General features: G+C 37.9%; 1 protein-coding gene across 3 annotated transcripts in view; it reads left to right on the top strand.

Moving 5' to 3' along the window:
• The window catches only part of SVEP1 (sushi, von Willebrand factor type A, EGF and pentraxin domain containing 1), a 179,725-nt gene that overhangs the window by 59,087 nt on the left and 96,402 nt on the right, over positions 1-24,236 (top strand). For all 3 annotated transcript variants that reach the window (XM_044265156.1, XM_044265157.1, XM_044265158.1), the window contains 7 exons: positions 5,475-5,654; positions 12,032-12,229; positions 14,388-14,506; positions 16,802-16,931; positions 20,718-20,825; positions 21,764-21,895; positions 22,686-22,880. In XM_044265156.1, the coding sequence (XP_044121091.1) occupies positions 5,475-5,654; positions 12,032-12,229; positions 14,388-14,506; positions 16,802-16,931; positions 20,718-20,825; positions 21,764-21,895; positions 22,686-22,880 (1,062 nt within the window). The remainder of the gene's footprint in view (positions 1-5,474; positions 5,655-12,031; positions 12,230-14,387; positions 14,507-16,801; positions 16,932-20,717; positions 20,826-21,763; positions 21,896-22,685; positions 22,881-24,236) is intronic.

Here is a 24,236-nt window from a genome sequence, read left to right on the forward strand (position 1 = left end):
TAATACAACCAACACATTTAACTTTTATTAAACAACTGGTCTATCACCATTGCTCGACTGTTAGTTTTTTATGAGCACAGAATATATCTCTTCCTCTCAATTCTTGGTGGTACCTCTAGTGAATGATCAAGAATGTGAATTTGGCAAATACACATATTGACACATGCACTGATAAGTAGTTATGTCAGTGGTCTGCCTGTGTCGCTTTCCATTATGCATTTTCATTTTTAAAAAAATTCCTGTTCTTATTTATGCAATTTCAGTTGATATTCCAAAATAAATAAAATAATTTTAATCAAAAGAGAGATGAAATGGGATCATGGCTCTAACTAAAATCTGTGTTTCATCCCCAAAGCTGCTGCCTAACTTACCAGCGTAGAGAGCTGTCCCAAATGAAGATACTTAATCCCTTCCTCTAGCTCATCTTTAGTAAAGTTAGTTACTTGAGATATTATTCTTTGAAATATATTCTGTTTTTCTTTAATTCTAAAACATTCCCCCCTCCACATTTTAACATCTCTAAAAGCTAAGATGCACCTTAAAATCAGTGGCATTAAGTCTTTTTACAGATATTATTGTTCCTTTATTAGTGGCAGAGAAAATAATGGTGTGCCTCATAACTGGAGCATCTAGGATTCGGTGAAATACAGCAGCTGCATGGGGATTCGCTTCAGTCTCAGGGCGGGTAGCATAGAGAAAACAGTGTTTTAGGATCTAATTTAAATCTAATTGTAGGAACAGTACCATTTAGATTATGTTATCTTTTTCTTCAAAATCTTTCCGAAACTGAAACAGAAATGAAAGATCAGTGTAAGATATAAAGACTTTTATAAATTTCATGTTGCATTGTTAAAGTCTTATAGTGTTGAAAATAATAGGCTTGAGTCTTATTCCTCCTCTGTATTCATCATAAAGCATTTATACTCTTTTTAAAATTTTATCTGAATATACACTTACTTCTAAACTTGTAAGGATTTTTTTATGGTTTCCTAATGATGACTCACTAAACCACAACATCATAGAAAATTAAATTTTGTAATAGAATTTTTCCTGAGAAAATGCTCCAAACAACAATGAGAATACTACATTTAACATCAGATTTATTTAATTTTCAGTATAGATACTATTGCAATTTGGAGATTGGCAGGAACTGCTTACCTGGGGGAAAAAATCCAATTAGCCTTTAAAATGAGAACCAGAGCAGTTCTCACATTGTTTACTTCTTACTAGACTGTTTTCTTAAAAGAGTAAATTGCTATTTTCTAAAAAGACCAAACAAATATTTAAGGATTACTTTAACATGGATGTACATCAAGAGACATTTATTGAGAATTTTTCAGCTTGTTGAAATAAAAAAAAAATTAACTGAAACTAATAAATAAGCATGTTTCTATTAAAAACATTCTTGGTTGAAAAGGAATAGAAGATGTTTAAGCACTAAATAGGAATTCTTGCATATGCTTTGTTTCCCAGAGGAGCAATGAAAGTTTATTAAAACCAGCATTTGAGAAACAATATAATTTGTATGTGCATGAAACACCAACTCTAATTTACTGTCAGTACTCTTGAGAGATGTTGCAAATCCATTTCGTCTTGAGTTGGAAAGCCGGAGTGATTTTGGCAGCTTATTACATCTAAAAGTAGTTGTTTAATATGGTTTTCTGGATCCTATATATTTTGATCATAGGAATTTATCTGTTCACCTTTTTAATCCACCTGTCACTTGGGATTCTGCCACATATGGTGGACACACTTAATAAAAGTCAAAATATGGAAGGCAAATCACTTCTGTGAACCTGATACACTCAACAATGATTTTACTTACATAATGGACACATTCAATAAAAATCTAGATGTGGAAGGCAAAATACATCTCCTCATCTGTCATCAGTAGTTGACTTTGGTCCAAGTCATCCCAGGGATGGAAAGGCTAAGGCTTATGGTTTAATCTTTAATTTGAGTCTTGAATTTTCTCTAAGAATAATCAATCCTAAATATGTATATTTAATGCACCCAATATTTATGCTCTGCTGACTAATATCATTTGAATGGGTTCCTTCAGAAAAGATCCTGTCAGACAGTGACTTCAGCAGAATATGCATTGAACAATTTTCCTAACTTTCTTTCCTCTTATTATAAAGTTAAGCTTTCATCATAAATATATTTTTGATATGAAAAATTCACAAATACAGAAATGTAGAAGAAAAAAAATCATACCGAGAGTCCCCCCAGATTCTTGAGTCCCAAATTATTTTGTTCAAAAATATCTAACAAACCATAAGTGACTCTTAATCTCACAAAACAAACTGAGGGTTGCTGGGGGGATGGGGGTTGGGAGAAGGGGGGTGGGGTTGTGGACATTGGGGAGGGTGTGTGCTTTGGTGAGTGCTGTGAAGTGTGTAAACCTGGCGATTCACAGACCTGTACCCCTGGGGATAAAAATATATTATATGTTTATAAAAAATTAAAAATTAAAAAAATATATCTAGAAATTGCCATGTTTTCTTCTGGCCTTTAGTGTTACATAAGTATTATTGTTGATAATAGAACTTTGTTCCTTTGCAGAGGTTATATGTGTGTGTGTGTGTGTTTGCTATGCCTGATGCTTATAGGATTAAATCTGTGAGCAAATGAGTATATGTGAACATCCTTTCACATATCCAACAGGAATGTACTCTCTTTTCCTCTCCATATCTCTGTTTATGACAGGGATGTACATACCATCTGACTGAAAGGATAAATCTCCACGGGGCTCTGCAGCCTCCCTCCCCCAGCCCTTTCTTCCCTTTTCCCCTGTTCCTCCTTTACCTCCCCCTCCCCATTTTTCAGCTTCCCCTCCTTTCTCTGCACTGTCCTTCCCACTACTCTTTTCCCTTTTCTCCACTCCCCTCCTCCTCTTCTGCCTACCTTCCCTTTGCCTTCTCTTCCCTTTCTTCTCCTCTTTTCTTATTCTCCCATTTCCTTTCTCCTTGACTCTTTCCATCCTTCCTCCAATTGGAAATCCTGAACAGAGTGAGTTTAAACTAGAACTGGAGGAAAAGGGGTATAGAAAGAGGAACTTTTTAGAGATAATTTTGTCCACAGAACTTGTGAAAGATGGGAGATCCCAGGAGGGTGTAGAAATTGATGGAGTTGAAGTCCTTCAGGAGTGACCCAAGAAGAGAGGAGGTTGTTGTCAGAGAGTGGGTTGCTTAGGCGGATGATAGCAAGGCCTAGGGGATAAGGCAGTGGAAAGGAGGCTGAGGTAGGGTGAAGGATATGTTTATTGGAGGACAGGAGGTAACGAATATAACTCCCAGAATGATCTTCTACATAGAATATATGAAATCACCAATGTGTGTGTGTATGTGTGCATGAGAGAGAAAGAGACAGAGAGAAACAGAGAAAGAAAGAGAGAGAATTAATCTTAAAAGAAGAAGAAGCGGCCCAGAGGTCAGCAGGGAATTGGGGGGAAAGAAAAGATGTTGAGTATTTAATATGACATTTTGTGGGAACTGAAGTGTTTTAGAAGGAAAAGAGGAAGGGAGAGGCAAAAATCTGGGAAGTCCCAAGGAGCAAAGAGGACACTTCTCTCACCTGCAGGCCTTGGTATAGAGACAGTGAGATTTTGATTAGAATAAGAATGTGAAAGAAAAGTTGGCAAGTGAAGGTTAGGATAGGAGAGGATTTATTGAAGACCGATCATGTATTCCAGAGGGCAGGTGCAGGAGTGTGTGAATTAGATTTGGATTAGAACTACATGGGGGTGACCCTGGTAGATGAGGGATAACTTTGGAGCCTTGGGCATCCTAAGAGAGTCAGAAACAGGAGTATAGGATGTCATAGTGTTAATTGAGAGAGACCCTAAGACACATTATGGGATTTGGGTAGGCTGGGCAGGGAGGATGATCTTGCTGGGAGAGCTTAGAGCACAGATGCTGCTTGGGGACCTGCAGAGGCAGACAGTCCGAGTGTCCTCTTGGACCTTCTGTGACGTAGTATTGAGGCTAAGGAGTTAGAATTAGCAGTACTAGGAAAATGCATGTTTCTCTAGACACCCTGTGGCACTTCGACTGATGGGGATGAGGCTGACTGAGGCACGGGGGGGCATTTCCAGGATCCAGGTTTAGTAAATATGCCTGGCTGCTCTCTCACGGTGGTTTTAAAGCTGATAGATAAAGGAATCATGTCCCCAGTGGTACCAGCTCACTTCTCAGATGAGGGAAATATGATCCTAGGCCACAAGCTCTACCTCTGAGCAGGGTTGGAGCGCATACAAGCCGACAGAGGGGAGAGATCTTTCCCTAGGAAATTAGCAAATGAAAAATGATTGGCTACTGGGCATAGGAAATTGGGAATTACGTACAGCTACCGGTATCAAAGATCCAAGTATACCGTCCTAAACCAATTAAGAGTTTATTTTTCTCTCATCTAAAAGTAGAAGAGAAGCAGGTAATCCTAACCTGGTGTGATAGCTCCATTGTCATCAGAGACCCAGGCTTCTTTAATTTTTTGCTTTACCATCTTTGGGCATGATAGTTATCCTATAGGAGTATTCTCTACTTACACTGTAGTATGCTAGGGTACTATCCCTCATGTCCATAGTTTAGGACTAAGAAGGAAGAGGAGGGGAAGGCAAAAAGCACTCTCAAGTGAGAGTCTCCATTCAAAACTTTTCCAGACATACCACCCAACTTCAGCTCACAGCTCATTGCCTGTCATTTGTTGCAATGGCGGTGGGCAATTGTTACCTTCTAGCTGTGTGTATTCTATGCTGAATAAAACTGGGAAGAATGTTACTGGGTAGGCAGCTAGCTGTCTTTGCCACAGCAGCAAAAATGCACAAATAAAACAATCTTAATGCATTAAGTCAAAATTTAGCATCATGAGCTAGGATTTGCAGTCAGTGTCTTGGGAGAAAGGGATGAAAAAGCTAAAAGGGCCAGAGTTATGATCAGAGAGTAGGATACTCTCTTTAAGATTGCAGAGGCTGGGCAGCTTTGTGGAGGCTGGGACCATTAAGAGGCCCAGGATATACCCATATATGCATGAGACCTGAGAATGGTTTAATCATGAGCCTGAATCCCTGTCCTGGAACAGACTCCTTGTAGCCTTTGGATTCATTCGTACAATCCTTGTTGGATTATAGCCTGGAAAATCACAGCCAAGGCCTAGCCAAGATTGCAGAGACCTCCCATTGTCAGCCACCTCCAATCTACAGGTGTCAGCATCCATCTAGGACCAGATTCCTTAGATAGCTTAAGTGTCCCACCTGTGGGCAGGGGCCAACCACAGTGATTTTGCTTGGGCAGAGCATCTGGTGAAACACATGCTTTTAATGGCCCCACACTAGCTCAAAACCTAATGGTGTGTTATTTACTATTTGCCATCTTAAGAAAAGGCATGTTCTTGCCTTCAATGTGTAGGCATTATTAAACTTAAAAATTTTGTGTTTATTTAGTAAAATGTGACCTAGTTGTTTTCATTTTATATAGTACGAACGTGCCCTCATCTCCGCCAGCCCAAACATGGCCGCATCAGCTGTTCCACTGGGGAAATGTCCTACAAGACAGTGTGTTTGGTTACCTGTGATGAAGGGTACATACTAGAAGGAAGTGCTAAGCTTACGTGCCAAGCGAACGCCCAGTGGGATGGCCTAGAACCCCGGTGTGTGGGTAAGTCCTTGAAGGCATGGTACTCTGGTGATTTATTTCTCTGGCTCTAGGATTTTCCTCTTTTCTGTGAAAACCTGGAACTAAAATTGATTCCTAATGAATATAATGGCTACACCTCCATATATACAGGTGCACAGAGACACAGGTACATAAACGAATACACCGTTTTATTCCTCTCCACTGGTAAAAAGACTTCTACACCAGATTCCCATTTTCCAAGTCATTGAAGTTTACAGCTTCAAATAGTGATTTTTTTTTTTTTAAACTGGGGCCATTTTGGATGGATTTTGTAAACAGCAAATGGCTGTGTGATCCCATGCTTTGCTAAATACCAGTTACTTTCACCTTGTTGATGAAAGGACAAGATTATGAACCAATGAATCTTGGCATAGACCATAACATTCTGTTTCATCGGAAGATTTTTTTGCCTTGTCCTTCATGATGAGTTGTGACATCTCACTACTGAAATTGGGTCCAGAATGAATAAATTCAGGAGCTTTTCCAGTCTGCTGCTCCTTATACACTGTACATACAAATAATAGTGGTAATAATAATGATGATGATGAGAGGGTCACTGCCATTGAGTGAATCCTTATTGTATGTCACATACAGGATACCTAGGAGTGTGGCAGGTGTATAATTAAATTGATGTAGAAATGTTGGAGTTCAGAGCCTAGAGCCAAGAAAGAATTCTTACGAAGTCTTCACTGCTACAAGGTGGTTTTATTAAAGCACGGGGATAAGACCCGTGGGCAGAAAGAGCTATGCTGGGGTTATGAGGGGTGACTGATCATGTTATCTGAATTTGGGAGGGGGTTAGGGAAAGCACAAGTCTCCCAGGTATTTTGGAAACAAGGTTTCTAGGAATCTGATGGAACTAGCTGTTGTTAGGAAAGGTGATTTATTACTGTTTAATAAAGACTCAGTCATGGGATCCTTCAGATGTGTATCAGGGGCCGTATGCTTAGAGGATGATTGCTAACATATATCTTGGGGGGTAGAGATAAAGGGAGTTTCCAAAGGAACTTTTATATATTAAAGTAGACTCACAGGATCCTAGGATTCAGGCTAAGAATGTCTTTTGCCCTTAGCAAAGTATCAATGCCAGGGCAGCTGAGTTCCTAAAGGAATGTTAACACTCCTAACACTGCGCCTTTCAAGGATTTGTCAGTAGGATGTAGGCAGTGAGGAAATTTAATTTTTCCTTTTGCCTTTGTTTCCCAAATCAAAGTAACCAACTTTTCATATCAGTATCATTTATAATGTCACTTTCTTCCAAATTAATTTACAGGTTTGTTCTAGTATTATCTGGTATTGGATCCATGGTTGATAATAGAGGAAGGTATCGCCAGGAAGGCCGTTGAGCTTCCAGGGTCTGGGGGAATTTGTTTAACAGTCCAAGAATTGATCCTCACTGTGCAAGCTCAGAAAAACTTACCATACTGGGAAGAGAATAATCTCTCCTGGATAGAATGAAATTAACTATGAAACAAAAATTCAGTTCATTAGCAATGACATACCTACTGGTACCAATACTCTAAGACTTAGGCCCAACAAACACGGTATTTCCCTGTAGGCCAATCTATAAGAACACCCAAATCAGGAACACATTTATTTTGCATAAGACCAAAACAAAGGGAGTTTGCTTCTTCAGATATTCCACAGAATTAAGTAAGGGTGCTGGATCTATCACTATAAAAAAGGTGGCTTTTACAATGGGACAAGTAAATCTAAATAAACCTCTTTAGTTGGGATGTTGTCTCCTTAGGCTAGATTTTCTATGTAAATACAAATGTTTACTCCTGAGAATCACCTCTTTCCCTGGTTCCATGACTGTCCACCTTCTCTGCTGAGGGACCCAGTCTTTCACTAACAATAGTAATGCCTCTAATAAGGTGTTCCTGTTCTCAGTTCTTAAGATTGTTTTGCACATCTCTCTAATGATTTAAAACATATGCACATCTCGGTGGATTTTTGTAACTATCAAAGGAAATTGCATCTCTCTTTACTTTTTTGGGGGGAACAACTTACTGTCAACCCCAAATTCTGAAAACCACCATAATTTCTGTGAAAATTCTGATTTTAAAAAATTGATAGAAGAATAGACAGGTACAAAAGAGAAAAATTTTGAACATGAAGTAAAATGAGAGAGAACTTATTCTCTCTGTCATAAGACAGTGAACCCACAGTACTTAAAAAATAGGACATGATTTGTACAAGGATGCACAAAACAATGGAGCTACACATGACTAAATATGGTGCAGAAATGAACGTTTATTTATAGAAGAGTATAACACTTAGTAAAGGAAATTCCAGAAATCAATGGGGAAAAAGCTTATGTAAAAATTAATTTTGACTCCACTACATACATACAAAAAAATCACTAAATGAAGTTGATTAATTAAATCAGGCAAATTAAGGAGTGAAATATAAGAAAAGATGTGGATTTTTATGCAGGAGAACTTTTGAGAATAAAAAGACAATCTGAGTTTTTAATGGAGAAGAATTTCCTAAGAATAAAAGAAAAGAAGAACAGATTTGGATACATAAAGATTTAGATTTCTGTACTTCAGGTGAATTCTTTACATTATCAAAAGGCAACCAGCAAAAAAGAAAGGTTATTTGAAACACAAGTAACAGTGTCAGTGTTATTAATGATTGTTCTTAGCATTTTCTAAAGTATGGAACCAGACAAAAACACTGAAGCATAAAGACTTCAATAGAAAAATAAAGGAAATGAATTCAATGGACAAATGAGAAGTTAAAAATGCAATTTTTAAAAAGATAAAAAACGAAATTGAGAAACTCCTAACACCAGTTATGAGACGTGGGCTGAATTATACACTGAGGTAGTTTTGTAGTTATAAATCCTTTCATTATTAAACAGGGAGATTGAAACTAAACATTAAATTCAAAAGTTAGGAAAAGAATAACTGCAATGGAATTTGAAAGAAATACATACTAATAATTAAGGAAAATGACCTACGAAGGGAGATGGGATGCCATAGAATGGAAAATAGGGAAATCTTTGAATGAAGAGATACTTGTTTTTAATTTTTTAAAATATTTTATTTAGAGAGCACACATTCAGGAGGCAGGAAGAGAGGGAGGGGGAGAGAGAATCTCAGGCTTCACGCTGATCGTGGAGCCTGATGTGGGGCTTGATCTCACAACCCTATGATCATGACCTGAGCCAGAACCAGGAGTTGGAACTGACAGGGCCAGCCAGGCACTCCTACCATAATAGATTTTTAAAATATAAATAAGAAAAATGCAGAAACAGAATTATTCTAAGAAGCTATAACAAAGTATATAGAGGCCTTCGATTTTTCAAAGAATAATAAAACACTGTACATAAATTTGTTCACATAAATTAAAAATCTGTGAGTAGTATGATTTTCTATGAAAATAAATTTTTTTAAATGAGTCAAGAAAAAAGTAGAAATGAAAGTGTATAATTACTTATAAAAAGTGGAAAATGTTATCTGAGCATTAATTACTCCAAATATGACTGAGGGATCCATGAAACTCTTTTTAACTTTTCAGAAACAGTAACTCTATACCATATAACTTGGCCCAAATAATGGAAAGCTAAATCATTTATATTATCAAACTACTACAAGTTGCCAACTTGATAGCTATTACCAAAAAACAGATAATAAACTATGACAGCAAATATACTACCAAAAGAATGGCCTGTCAAAACAGCAGTTTAACCTAGATCTGCAGAAGGGCTTAAAATTAGATATAATCAATCAGCATAATAAGTTGTTTCATTGTAACAAATAGGAAAAATTCACATGGTTACTTAGCAGAAGATAAAAATGCCATTCATCATCATTTAAAACACATTTTCAATAAAATTCTGAGAAGCTCATATTGATAAGTGACATAATAAAAAAAGATGTCCTTATTAAACCTGCAACCACTTATGGAAACAATATAAGGCAGACTTACTAAATCTGGGAAAAGAAAAGCATGCCCAGAATCATCCATATTGTGTAGTATTGTTCTCAAAGCTGGAGCACTTGTAATAAATCATAAGATTAGAGCTTTGGGGATTTAAAATCATCATCTTTGATAGATTACATGTCTACCCCAAAATGGAATGAATCTACTAAGAGAGCTGAGAGTTCCCGAATGTCGTAAGAATACCAGATAAAGAACTTTTCCATATACAATGATAAATAGAATATATAGTGAAAAATCACATTCAGAAAACCTATGGAAAATATAAAATATGTAACAATAACCTCAAACAGCAGTGTCTAGAAATGGTGTTATACAAATTACAGAATGTTAGAGACAGAGAGAACACTAATATTTTTATAAAATTTTATCGAAATGTAAGTACTCTGTAGATATATCTATAGGTAAAGTACAATCTCATTTAATACCTTAAAAGAGATTTTTTTTTTTGCTCCTCTTTTCAAAGTAGGTAGTGACTCTAGAGCTTATCTGAAAGAATATGTACTCAAAAATCACAAAAACAAGATCAAAAGGGAAGAGTAATATAGGATAGTAAAGAGAAAGTAGCTCTATGGGGTTTTAAAATATATACTAAAACTAAAAAAATGAAGAATTTTCCAGTACTGCTGTATAGACATAGACAACTGAATAGGTCCCAAAGCTTATGAGTCTCATGTATTACTGGGGAAGCATTACAGGTCAGTTGAGAAGAAAAGATTTATTCAATTTGTAATATGGAAAAATTGGCTAGCTCCTTGGGAAAAACAAATGAAATAAAATGAAACTCTTGTGTGTCTTTAATTCACACCAGACACCGAAATCAATTCTTTGTAGATTTTAAAATATAAAATTAAAAATTAAAAATTAGTATAGTTAAAATATGTGAATGTTAACCAATTTCAGAACTTAAGTATAAAAGAGGTAGAAATAAAATCAGTGGATTAGACTATATAAAAATTAAAGAATATTTATCCAAAATAACATAAACAATAAAAAAGAGCATATTAACAGGGAAAAAAATCTTCAACGACTATCACAGCTAAAATGATAATTTTCTTAATTTACAAAGAACCATCCCTAAATAAGGGATATGGAGACCCACAGGGTCATTACATTTGAACCACAAATTTGGCTCTGATTTTCCTCTTTATTCCAGCGCAACAGAAAGTCTGGGCAGTCGTTTGGCACATATTGTGCAAAAATAAAGAAACAACCAATTTTTCAGAAAAAATTGCTTTTGCCGGGGCAGGAGTTTGAAAGAAATTTCACGGGGGAGGCATGGTGGTGAAATGTTTTGGAGCACACAGAGTCTGCCACATACCTACAGGCTGACCTCAAGGATGTTGACTGTGGGTAACTTTCCCATAGTTGTGCCTCAACACTCTTGTTTATAAGCAAGAATGATAATGGTACCCCTCAGTGCGTAGGATTGAGTGAGTCAATACACGTAAAGCACTTGGAAAAATGCCTGGCATAGTACATACTGAATAAATGTTAGCAGTTATTATATCGGAAATACAGACTAAAGATGCTAGGAGTGCTGCCAGTGAATCAGTACAAAACAAACAAATGTGCACATGGGTGGGGACACACACACACACACACACACACACACACACACTTACACACATCCCACAGTAAGCCTTAGTCTTGATTTTCCATTCTACTTGCATTCTGCCCCCTTCATCTGTTCCAAAGATAACATAAAGAGTCAGGGCCCCAGAACCCAGAATGACATAATGATTTGGGGGAGGGAATGAAAATTTTTCTTATAATGTGCTCAATAAAAGATGGAACCAAAAGAACTCATAAAATGGAGACAGGTTGCTGAATATATTGGTTAATCCATGAAAGAGGGACTCTAATTTACTATTTTAGTTTATTTATTTTTAAAGATTTTATCTATTTATTTGAGAGAGAGAATGAGACACAGAGAGAGAGACAGAGAGTGCATGAGGAGGGGAGGGGCAGAGGGGAGGGAGAAGCAGGCTTCCTGCTGAGCCAGGAGCAGGGGATGTTGCACTTGACCTCAGGACCCTGGGATCATGACCTGAGCCAAAGGCAGACACTTAACTGACTGAGCCACCCAGGCGCCCTAATTTACTATTTTGTACTTTAGAGCGATAAATGTTCTACAGACTGAAAGAAGGTGCTCCAAGCCAGTGATAAAAATCACAGTTGGTGTTAATTAAAATACCAGTTAGAAGTTTTTCAATGTATTGCTACACTGACAAAATAACATGAGATAACCAAAGATACATAGTTTAGCATTATTTATAATGTATCATATGTTCAGTGTCATAAACAGATACCATTTAATGATGTATGTCATTTCCTAGGCAGCATAATTTTATTTTTCTTGAAATTGGTGGGAATCCAAATAACGTTCTTTCATTTCCTTACAACAGAGCGCCACTGCCCCACCTTTCAGAAGCCCAGAGGGGTCATCATCTCCCCCCACAGCTGTGGCAAGCAGCCTGCCAGACCTGGGACGGTCTGTCAACTCAGTTGCCGCCGAGGATTCATTTTATCAGGCGTCAGAGAAGAAGTGAGATGCACCACCTCTGGGAAGTGGAACGTCAAAGTTCAGACAGCTGTGTGTAAAGGTAGGCCCCCTATATTGGTCAGGTTGAAAACGAGATTCCTATATAATGGCATGTTCATACAGGGTGGGCCTGTCCCTCTTTGCAGCTTTTGCTGCAAATCCAAGATAAAGTGGTAGGAGTTATCCTAATACACTCTATGAAGGTTCTGTTTCAAAATGATGGATTTACAAAATCCAATTCTAATAGGCCAGGCAATGACAGAAGAAGTAGAATATAAGGATAATGTTAAAGCTGGAAATCAGGTAAGTTTTCCATCAGGAGATGAAAATCTCTGAGGAATTTCTGGTCCATATAAAGCCCATAGGACTGAGTCAATTTAAAAAGAAGCAAGTTATCAGTGCTTTGTTTTTGTTTTTTTTTTAAAGATTGGGGGAGAGGGAAAATCCTCAACTTGATCCTACAACCCTGAGATCATGACCCAAGCCGAAACCAAGAGTCAGACATTTAACCAACTGAGGCACCCAGGCACCCCATTCCCCTTGAAAACCTGCATCCCGTGACTTTCACAGGAGACCATTGCCATCTCACTTGTAGCCAGAACAGACTGCTATGAAAAGGGGGGTGTCGAGAACAAAAAAGAGTTTTCAGAAGTAAAAACATCAAAAATATCTCTAAGAGAAGGGTAAACAAAATGGAACAGATGTCGTTGAAAACAGTATTAGTGATTTGAAGAACCAAACTGAGAGTTCCCTCAGAATGGAGAAATAATAAACAAAGAACCCAAATATCCCAAGTGATCAAATCAAAAAGATGGAAGTTAAGAAATACCAAGGATAGGAAAAAGCCCCATTGGACATTTAATAAAGAGTTCCAGAAGGAGAGAGGGAAGTGGATGGAGGAGAAGAACTTTCTTACTAGTAGAAGGAAGTTTCTCTGAGCTAAACTTGAAACATGAGATCAGTCATAGCCCCTGACCATTAGACAGGCATGGTTTCATGACTGGCAAAATTTCTGAGGTCCAGAGTTTAACAAGAAAATCTTAACTCAGTTTCCAGAGAAAAAAGAGAAATTGCACAGAAGAAACAAGAGGCAGACTTACATGATACTTCTCATTTACAACTCTAAATGCCAGAAGGAAATACAGTCATGTCCAAAGAATACAGAAAGAAAATAGAAACTTTAAGTTCTAAATCCAGTTAAACTATTATTCAAGTGTGAATGAAAACTCTACTACTTTTTTAGATTTTCAGAGTCAATATGGTAACTCATATTTATGGGGAGAAAGTGTCCAGGTGTCAACCCCTCCAAGAAAAAGAAAATATAAATTGTATAAAGTTTTCAAAAAACAAGATATGAGACTCAGATTATATCAACTAGGATATATCCAGCTGCAAGTTATCGTAGACCTAATTTAACATAACTTAAAGAACTTTTATGTTATATATAAGAACTTAGCTCTACAGTGACCGATGTGGATATGTTTAACATTACCACCTCTGTCTAACTCATTATCTGTATTACAGAGTTTCATGCTGCAGAAAATATCATTGGCTTCCATTTGTTGTTTTGACAGTGCATTTTAGCACTGCCAATTAATTCTACTTGACAGTCTTGTTTTCAAGTGTAGTTCCTCCTGGCCACAGTTAACATTTTTTTTTTCTGTTTCTTCATTCCATTCAAAAATATTTACCAAGCTTCCAGTGTACTATTTAACACAACGGGACAAGAACTATCCTGGCCTTCAACAAATGCAAATTCTGCTGGGGGACAAAAATTCAATTTCAAAATGGCATGTTGAGTTTTATGGTCAGGAAGGACAGAGGGCTGTGGGAGCCTGTGGAGGGAGCGCTTCCTGAGGAGCTCATGTCTAAGCTGAGAAAGCACAAGGAGTTATCTAGGTAAAGAAGGGCGAAGGCATTGACTCAGGCACAAAGGCACAGGTGCAAGAAAGACCAGGGAATTGGCGTGGGAATGAGAGTATCCAGCCTGGAGAGTGATTTCTGGTTGGGGACCATAAGAGATGAAGCTAAGAGGTCAACAGGTACCAGGTCAGGAAGGGCTTCATTAGCCACGCTGAAGGCCGTTGCATATTCCAAACTAATCTGGAACTGGAATGGAAACAATGAGTCACAGAGTCTTCACATATTTTTACCTCTTTCTTAAATGACTTAGAATTACCCAGCAATCGATTCACTGATTTGTGCATTTTCTGAGTCAGATGTGGAGGCTCCTCAAATCAGCTGTCCTAAGGACATAGAGGCCAAGACTCAGGAACAGCAAGACTCTGCCAATATCACCTGGCAAATCCCAACAAGTAAAGACAACTCTGGGGAAAAGGTAATGTTTGTGTGAACATTTGCATCCTTTTTGAATGGATTTTAAATGCACTGCAAATATGTGAGATATCGAAGATTTACTACTACACTAATGACCATTCTCTCTATATATACTGTACTCATAAATATTAATGCCTCGTTGGCTGGAGGAATGATTGGCCTTGAGTTTTTAACTAGAAATCTCAGATAAGAATCTCTAAAATGGAAACTTTGTACTCCATGGATTTGTTGTATTATGTATCCATTAAGATTACCTAAGAATTCTTTGCCCCCTACCTAGGCTCTGCTGAACTTTTAAGAAAAAAAAAATGTGGAAACAATATGAATTCCTATTTATGAATGTATCTTTTAAAATATGAGCCCTAAATGATTGTATATTGGCCAACGTGAAGGAGAGATCAGTTCTTAATTCAGCTTTCTCTAACACAGAATACAGTATTTCAGTATTGTATATAGCTTGAGATAATTATCCATCAGATGTTAAAAAAGGAATTCATTTAGGACTTAACACTGTTAGTATTCACATACACAAAGATGCTTTTATTGTATATTGTTTTCACAACTGTGTGTAAACATGTATAATTTGTGCCAGCCAGGCTATATTGGTATGAGGGGAGGTCACAACACACACACAAACGCTGTTGTAATCATTGTGCTGAATATACTTAGAATCAAAGTAACTTTAAAAAAAATAACTATAGTCACCATGCTGCACATTACATTCCCAAGATTTTTTTATTTTATAAATGGAAGTTCGTAACTTGTGACCCCCTTTACCCCACTTCATACCTCCTCCCCCATCCCCTCCTCTGACAGCCACCACCTGTTCTCTGTATCTAGGGGTGTGATTTTTTGTTTTCTTAGATTCTGTGTTAAATGAAATCACATAATGTTTTTCTTTAGGTGACTAAAGACAAGGTAACTTTTAAATCTGAATTTTTGAAGTGCACATGTCCAGGTGATGGTTATTAAGGAGGGTACTGGGTTGTGATGAGCACTGGGTGTTGTGAGTAACTGATGACTCATTGACCACTACATCAGAAACCAATGATGTACTCTCTGCTGGCTAACTGAACATAATTTAAAAAATAAATAAAAGCACAAGTGTGACTTCTAGGACTAAATGTACTGTAGGTGATGTCTATCGTGTGTGATTTCTACTTTCCATTAAGAGGCCTGTGAAAACACGCATTATTGTTGCCTTCATCATAATCAACAAGCACTAAGAGGAATACAGTGGCATATTTCAGGGTCTAATGAGAGTTTACACTAGATGTTCCCCCGTGTGTTGAAATATTTTTAAAAGTACAATAGAAAAGACAAACACATTTGACTACAAAAATATCTTTAAATTTTTATTTTTAAAAATACCCAAATTAAAAGATATATAGCAAATTTGAGAAAAATGCTTCAGACTTATCAAAGGTTAGAATATTCATTACGTAACACATTAATATAAATGTATTTCTATCATTAATTTTCAAATGGCCCAAGAAGGCAAATGTGTAATTCAAAAAGGAAAGAATATATCTATATCTTGCAAACATATGAGAATGTAGTCTCAGTCAGAGGCATTAAGAAATTGTGAACTAAAACAATGACCTTGTGTCATATCTTTGAGTTAACCAAGAAGTAATGGTATTTAATACAGGGCAGAGAACTTAGAGTGGGAACTTTAACAGTGACACTGTCAGATACTGACAAATGGGAATGCAAATTATTACCATATTTTGGGAAAGAAACTTTGTATCTATTAATAAATTGTTAGTGACTTTGAGGCTAGTAATTATGTCCTAGAAATGTGTTATAGAGACATAATTTAAAAATTTTAGAATTACCTGTACAAAACTGTTCATCCCAGTTTATTATAGGAAAATTTGGGATCGGTTTTAATGTCCTTCAATAGATTTTTTTAAATTAGCATATACATATTCTATAGAAAAATTTGGAGACATTTAAGAGTCTTCTTAAGTTCTAAAGACTATGTAACAGCATAAAGAATGTTTTAAGAGGGGGGCACCTGGGTGGCTCAGTGGGTTAAAGAATGTTTTAAGATACTATATTTTAAAAAAAAGGAATAACATTTCATACATATGCCATATATATAAACTATATAAATAGAATAATAGTTGGAAAGAAACACACCAAAAGGCTGTGCCTAATTTTTTTTTCTATTTGCTATATGTATGAAATACTGTATCATTGTTTAAATTTCACTTTCCCTAATAATATTTAAGTTAAAAATGTATCATTGCTATTAACTTTAACTTTCAAAATATTCATTTATCTCTAAAAGGTATCAATCCATGTTCATCCAGCTTTCACCCCACCTTACCTTTTCCCAATTGGAGATGTTGCCATCACATATACAGCAGTTGACCTCTCCGGCAACCAAGCCAGCTGCACTTTCCATGTCAAGGTTATTGGTAAGCCGTGAAATTATTTGGGTGGGTTTCGTGAGAATAATCTGAAGGGCTTTGCCGCTCCTTTATCTTTGACAGCTCCCTCCCACTGATTTCTCCCTATGGGCCTTGAAACTTGCTCAAGCCACTCCTTCTTTGAAACCTACATACCCTTTATATATCCCTATCTCTCTTTGATTTCTTCCAATATGAGCCTTTTGAAAAGTTCCCGGGGGTTGCCATCTGTTTTGTCTCAAGGGCCATGTATTCTCAAAGTCACTCAATATGTCTGGCTCTTGTCCCCTCCACTCATATACTGCTGTCATCAGGGTACCCAGGGTACCAAGTTACTCCTACTACACACTTTCTAGTTCTTATTTCACACAATCTTTCCTTAGATTAAAAAAAAAAAATTTTTTTTAAGATTTTTCATTTATTCATTTGAGAGAGAGAGTGTGCATGAGTGAGAGCATGAGCGGGGGGAGGGTCACAGGGAGAGGGAGAAGCCGGCTTCCCACTGAGCAGGAAGCCCGATGTGGGGCTCCATCCCAGGACCCTGAGATCATGACCTGAGCTGAAGGCAGACGCTTAACCGACTGAGCCACCCAGGCACCCCTAGATTTTACGTTATTAACCACACTCTACTTATTAAAACCTTCTCCTTCCCTAGCTTATCCCATACCAGTCTTTTCTTGATTCGTCAACCCATTGTTCTCATTTCTCCTTTTTATCTCTTTCCTACTGGCTTCTCTTCCTCAGGCCAGCTTTCAACGGTGACTCATCTCCAGTGTTCCAGCCTAGTCCTCTTCTCTTTCTCTTTCTGTAGTTTTCATACTGATTCCGTTAACTGACCGCTATCAGATTTCTATCTCAATCTCTTTTCTGAAGTTCAAACGAATGTATAGAACTGCCTACTGAGCTTTCCCTATAGACGTCCTAGAGGCATTTCAGACTCACCCAGACCTAGTATGTTTCTCAGCTCAGAAAGGGGCCCAGCCAAACACCTACCTCCAGAAATCTGGAAGTCATCCTTGACTCCTTTCCTTCCGTCACCAACATTCTATGAGTTATCAAGCTCTGCTGGTTTGATCTACTTATTGTCTCCGAAATCTGACCCAGCCTCTTCATCCCTACAACCACTGCTGTAGGTCAGTCTTTTTTGGAGGTGGGGAAATGCACTGATTTGCAGCTCCACCTCCCAGTTCGTCTTTGTGTTTTCAGTCAATCGAGCAGATATAGTGGACAGCAGACACCCACCACCAAGATGTAATGCATGGACAGACAGGACACGTAGCAGTCTGTAGTGGTCAAGAGCACAGACTTGGAGCCCATTCTGAGTCTGCTCACCCACTTAAAGGCAGTGTGACCAGTAGTTTCTCTGTGCCTCTGATTCCTTATCCAAAAATAGAATGAATAAATATATTACATAATAGGGTTATTATGAGGTTTTTAATTACTTAAAATTCATAAACCACTTGAGCTGGTGCCTGACACACATTAAGCTCTAGTAAACATATTGACATTTCCTATATTCATCTCATGTTTTTTAATATGCTTGTTTAAAAATTCAACACATTAAATTCATAATATTTCAAGAATTTTGCATAACTTCTTAAAATAACCAATGTGTATCAGACTGTCTCCTTATCTTAGAAATTATAGGTTTGGGTAAAAGTCGATAAAAAGAGATCCAAGTAAAAATCAGCCTCATTCATTTCATAGTGCTTAGTGTTTTTTTTTTTTTTATTGCTTGTTCAGTGTTGTTTTAAACATGAACTTGACCAGTCATATGAAAAATACGCTGGATTTGTTTTTTGTGATACTGCGATTTTAGACATGGAACTGTGGTTCAAGCATTTGCCAAGTTTTAATTTTTCACAATGAAGAGTCAGCACGATGAAATGTGAAATGTGTACTCAAGTGTCTAGCTAGACACTGGATTTTCAAATTATGAGAGAGGGATGAAATGGGGAAGAAGAGGAAGCAGGGGAAGGTGAGAGAAAGGGAGACAAGGAGAGAGGGGGCAGAGAGAGACAGAGACAGAAAAAGACAGAGAAAATATTCTAAAGCCTGTATTTGCTTGTTTCCTCCGATGACAGGGTGTGGGTATCTTACTGATAAATGAGAGGAAGCAGGAATGCTTTTGCTTAGCATTCCAGGAATGCGGCCTCACTTGCTTTGAAACAGGCTTTCTTTCCCCTTTGGAGACAATGCCTCTGCTAGTGCCTCCTGTCCTTTTGACAGTAATTAACTGAGTCTTCCTGCTTTCTTATGCCTGCAATTCAACTTTATAATGTTTGTCTAGGGACACCTGGGTGACTCAGTCGGTTAAACATCTGCCTTCAGCTCAGATCAGGATCCCAGGTCCTAGGATGGAGTCCCGCATCAGGCCTCTTGCTCAGCGGGGAGCCCGCATCTCCTTATGACTGCTGCTCCCCCTGCTTGTGCTCTCTCCCTCTCTCTCTCCCTGAAAAATAAGTAAATAAAATCTTTGAAAAAATATAATGTTTATCTAGGATCAGATCAGTTTAAGAAAATCTTGGAAATACCTGTTTGTAATTTCTTTTGGGAAAACCGTAAACACTGCCGGATTTGTCAGTTCAACTCTGAATTGACTCGATTCGGCACCCTTCAAGTGCACAGACCTCCAATGAGCATTTCCTCACATTTTTCTTTATTTAACAACTTTTTCTGTGTGTGGGTTATGGACCAGGTGCCATGCTCTGCAGTGAAAACCTAACTGCAAGAGAGGAATGACAAGCAGGAAAAGCAGGAAAAAAAAGAAAGGCAGGAAAAGAGAAAAGACTTAGCATAAAACAGAAATCTACATATTCTCACAGATACAGCTCATTTAATTTCCGAGTATATGGGGGCGCCTGGGTGGCTCAGTGGGTTAAGCCGCTGCCTTCAGCTCAGGTCATGATCTCAGGGTCCTGGGATCGAGCCCTGCATCGGGCTCTCTGCTCAGCAGGGAGCCTGCTTCCTCCTCTCTCTCTGCCTGCCTCTCTGCCTACTTGTGATCTCTGTCTGTCAAATAAATAAATAAAAAAAATTAAAAAAAAAAAAAATTTCCGAGTATATGTTTTTGTCTATCACCGGTAGAAATAGCCTGGTCTTAATGCCCATGGTTGCAGTTTTTTAGCGTAATGACCTCAGATGAGTCCCTTAAATTAGCCTGTCCTGAGATTTGGTCATCTCACTCCTTCTGCTTTTCTGGGAAGGTTCTCTTCATTTCCTGGTCCATTGACTTCACTGCTCTGGGTGGCATGCCCACCACATCCACAGTTGCCTTAAAAAACAAAACAACAACAAAAAAAAACTTTTGTTTTAAAGATTTGTTTATTTATTGGTGGGGGCGGGGGCAGAGATAGTGAGTGCTGGGGGTGGGGGGCAGAGGGAGGGGGAGAGAGAATGTCAAGCAGACTCCATGCTGAGTGTGGAGTCCTAGTAAGGGCTTGATCTGACAACCCGGTGATCATGACCTGAGCCCAAACCTGAGCCAGACGCTCAACCGACAGAGTCACCCAGATGCCCCCAGAATTGCCTTGTACACAGCCATTCTCAGAGTGATTTCAGGACCCTAGTATTTCTTCTTCAGCAGGCAGAGGACCAAATAAATAACAAGAGTCAGGTCTTTCTTTTGCCTGGAGACCAGGGTTACCACAAATCTCATTGTCAAATGGGGCTCCAGGGCCAGTGAACAAGGTCAAGGTTCTCTGCTAGCGCAAGCAGACGTCAGTCCTCTTGTGCACACTGCGTCACTTTTGAATACCAGTTGTAACTTCTTTCTCTGCTCTCCTGTTTTTTTAGATGTAGAACCACCTAGCATAGACTGGTGCAGATCCCCACCTCCGATGCAGGTCTCAGAGAAGGAGTACCCTGCGGTGTGGGATGAGCCTCAGTTCTCAGACAACTCAGGTGCGGACGCCGAGATTTTGTGGTCAGCGTGGTTAACACTGAATTGTATTTCATTTTTAAAAGCTTTTAAAAAGGTTAAAAGAAATGAAAAGCAAATTACTTCTTGTTTAAGTGGAATGAATAAACATATAAGGTAATGTGTTTTAATGCTAGGATAATTATATATAATTTAATATTACTCATCTTACCTGCCCCTGGGGTTTCCCTTCATTTCCCTTCATAATGCATATTTATTAAACCTATACTAGTTGTTGTACTTGAAGATTTCTGATAAGTTCTCTATGTTTACATCGTCCTGAAGGCATGAATTGTGCACTTCAGTAATGTTGTTAGTACACTTCTCTGTAGTCCTCTTCATTTCTCCAAGATTTGTCCCCTAAAGTCAGAAAGGTTCGTAGGATAGTAGAAAAAAAGTGAGGAAACACATTTGAAGTTCATGTTAAAGTTCTCACTAAAACCCAGTAAGTGACAATTAAAATGCAAATTAAATAAATTTCTTAGTTAAATCTCCAATATTGGTGAGTGGGGGGAAGGGATAAACGGGTGACAAGCACTAAGGAGGGCGCTTGATGTCACAAGCACCAGATGTCATATACAGCTGACGAATCACTAAATTCTACCCCTGAAACTAATAATGTGTTACCTAAATTGAATTTAAATAAAGAATTAAAAAATTTTCCAATATCCCAGTAGACTGATCTACTCAGGGAAAACCATTTATTTGGAAGAATGTCTTACTCCGATGAGGTTTTTGAATCTAATGTTTCTGTGTTACAGTATAAACATTGCATCTTTTATTTTTCTACTAGTAACCAAATCAACATAAATTGAATGCTTAGGTGGTTTGTATAAAGAGAAAGTGAAAATTCAAATACAGGAACTGATGAAGTGACTGCAGACCAGTCACCCCCAGACTAGGTCCCTTCTTTCCTCTCTAGGGGCCGTGTTGCTCATCACCAGGAGCCATTCACCCGGAGACCTTTTCCCTCACGGGGAGACTGTAGTGCAATATACAGCCACTGACCCCTCGGGCAATAACAGAAGCTGTGACATCCACATTGTCATAAAAGGTATTCTTTTCATGGGGCGCCTGGGTGGCTCAGTGGGTTGAGCCTCTGCCTTTGGCTCAGGTCATGGTCTCAGGGTCCTGGGATTGAGCCCTGCATCGGGCTCTGTGCTCGACGGGGGGGCCTACTTCCCCCTCTCTCTCTGCCTGCCTCTCTGCCTACTTGTGATCTCTCTGTGTCAAATAAATAAGATCTTAAAAAAAAAAAAACCTCCAGAAAGCTAGTCGCCATTTGCTATATGTAATTGCTGTATTTAGTGAGAGAAAATGGACTGTGTGCTATAGATTCGTAAGGTTAGAATACAGACAGATCTTATTTGCATTTCCCATTGTCATTGCCTCACTTCATGATACATTGAAATATTTTCTTCAAGGGTGGTCTTTAACATTTCATTAACATTTTCACTGAAAGTACAAAACGTTACTGTCATAATTCTGTTTTGAATAGCTGAGGAAACAGACTCTGCAAATGTACTTACTACATAATGCTATCTAGTTTTCACTTTCACTATAGGAAGGCCACAAATAACAACTCCAAGTCAGAAGTAGCTTAGCATTTATAAAATATGCACAGCCTCTAGTCACACATAGGCACAGCTTTTCAACTGTGCCTGCCTAGGAACCAAGAGGCATATGTGGTCATGTTCTCACACTAAGGGTTTATGGCGAAAGTTCTTCTAGGAATGCTGGTGGACAGGAGGAGTCCTTTTCCAAAATTCAGCTTAGACTCATAGAATTTAATTCATATAATTTAAACCACTGTGTAGAAATAGTACAATTTTTTTTTAATGCAGCTTCTCCCTGTGAAGTTCCATTTACACCTGTAAATGGGGATTTTATATGTACTCAAGATAGTGCTGGAGTTAACTGCACATTAAGTTGCTCGGAGGGCTATGATTTCACGGAAGGGTCTACTGAGAAGTATTACTGTGCTTATGAAGATGGAATTTGGAAGCCACCATATTCCACTGAGTGGCCAGACTGTGCGAGTAAGTTTTAATTTCTTTCTGGACTCCTTTCATGTGTGTGTGTATGTGTGTTTGGGGGTGTGTATGTTTCGGGGTATTTAAGAGGAAAACCTCCTTACTACGGGGATTGGGTTTGATGAATGAAAAATGGTGCTATGAAGGTCACCTGGCTGACTCAGTTAGTAGAGCAGGCATGCAACTCTTGATCTTGGGGTCATGAGTTTGAGCCCCATACTGGGCATAGAGCTTACTTGAAAAAAATAATGGTGTTGTGAACTTGAAATGTTTGTGAATAAGAGAACTGCTCAGCCCTTGATTTAACAAGTGAGCCCATCAGAGTTTCGTTATTGATTGGTACAGGACAAGATTCTGTTTAAGGAAACCCATCTTGGCCCAATCTTTGTTGTTTACCAGAAATAGAAATGTCAGCATGTTGTTCTTGATCTATAAACTTGAACTTAAAGTCTCATAGTCTGTAGAAGAGCTTATATTTAATTAAAGTAAGATCTATTATATGTGATAGAGAACGATCAGTCACAATCTCTGCAGGTCTGATTTCTATTTAGAGCTATTCCATAATCTTAAATATATGTATAATTATAAAAATAGCCAGTGTCTTTGTCTAGTGTAAATAAATACTCTTTGGAATGGATCCTTGATTTATTACTATAGTTGGAGTTTAATTGCCAGTGTCCTGAAAAGAGAATAAAGCCCAATTACTTGAGCTACTTTTTCCCACAAATTTGGGTAGTAATTAAAAGTTCTGCAATATCACTCACCTCCATCACAGATTTAGACAGTAGGATTTTCATCCTGATGCTACTAGGAATCATTGTCTCAGAATATTATGGGACAGCTTGCTGTGTCTAACCATGCAAGTCTCTGATCTAAGGGGGAATTCTGTGTGGGAATTACACTTTCAAGGATTATGATTATCCATCATAGTTAGAAAATTTTTAATGTATTTTGGTTAAAAATATAATAGAAATATATATGATACAAAATTATATAGATATAAAAGATATCTTTGACCCAGAGAGGATTTTTCAGAAATTCCCAGAAATATAATTTAAAAATTTTTAAATCTCTTTTTCCATTAAATGTTCATTTTCTTAATGTGGTTGTAAACTAAAGAATAATATATCAAAGCAAACCTCATCACGGGGTAACTGGGTATGGTGCCACTTGGCTGATTCATGGTTTATTGTGATCAATTAATGCCTAGGAAATTGTCTTAACTGTCATCTCTTGTTTTTATAGCCAGCCCACAAATCATTTTAGAACCAAAGTCCTAAGTTACAGTTATTACAAAGACAATTAAATATTTGTGTTGAAAACACTTAACCAACTGAAGCTGTTTTCTCTAACATTTTCCAG

The sequence above is a fragment of the Neovison vison genome, chromosome 9 (genome assembly GCF_020171115.1).
Source record: "Neovison vison isolate M4711 chromosome 9, ASM_NN_V1, whole genome shotgun sequence".
In the NCBI taxonomy this organism is placed as follows: Eukaryota; Metazoa; Chordata; class Mammalia; order Carnivora; family Mustelidae; genus Neogale; species Neogale vison.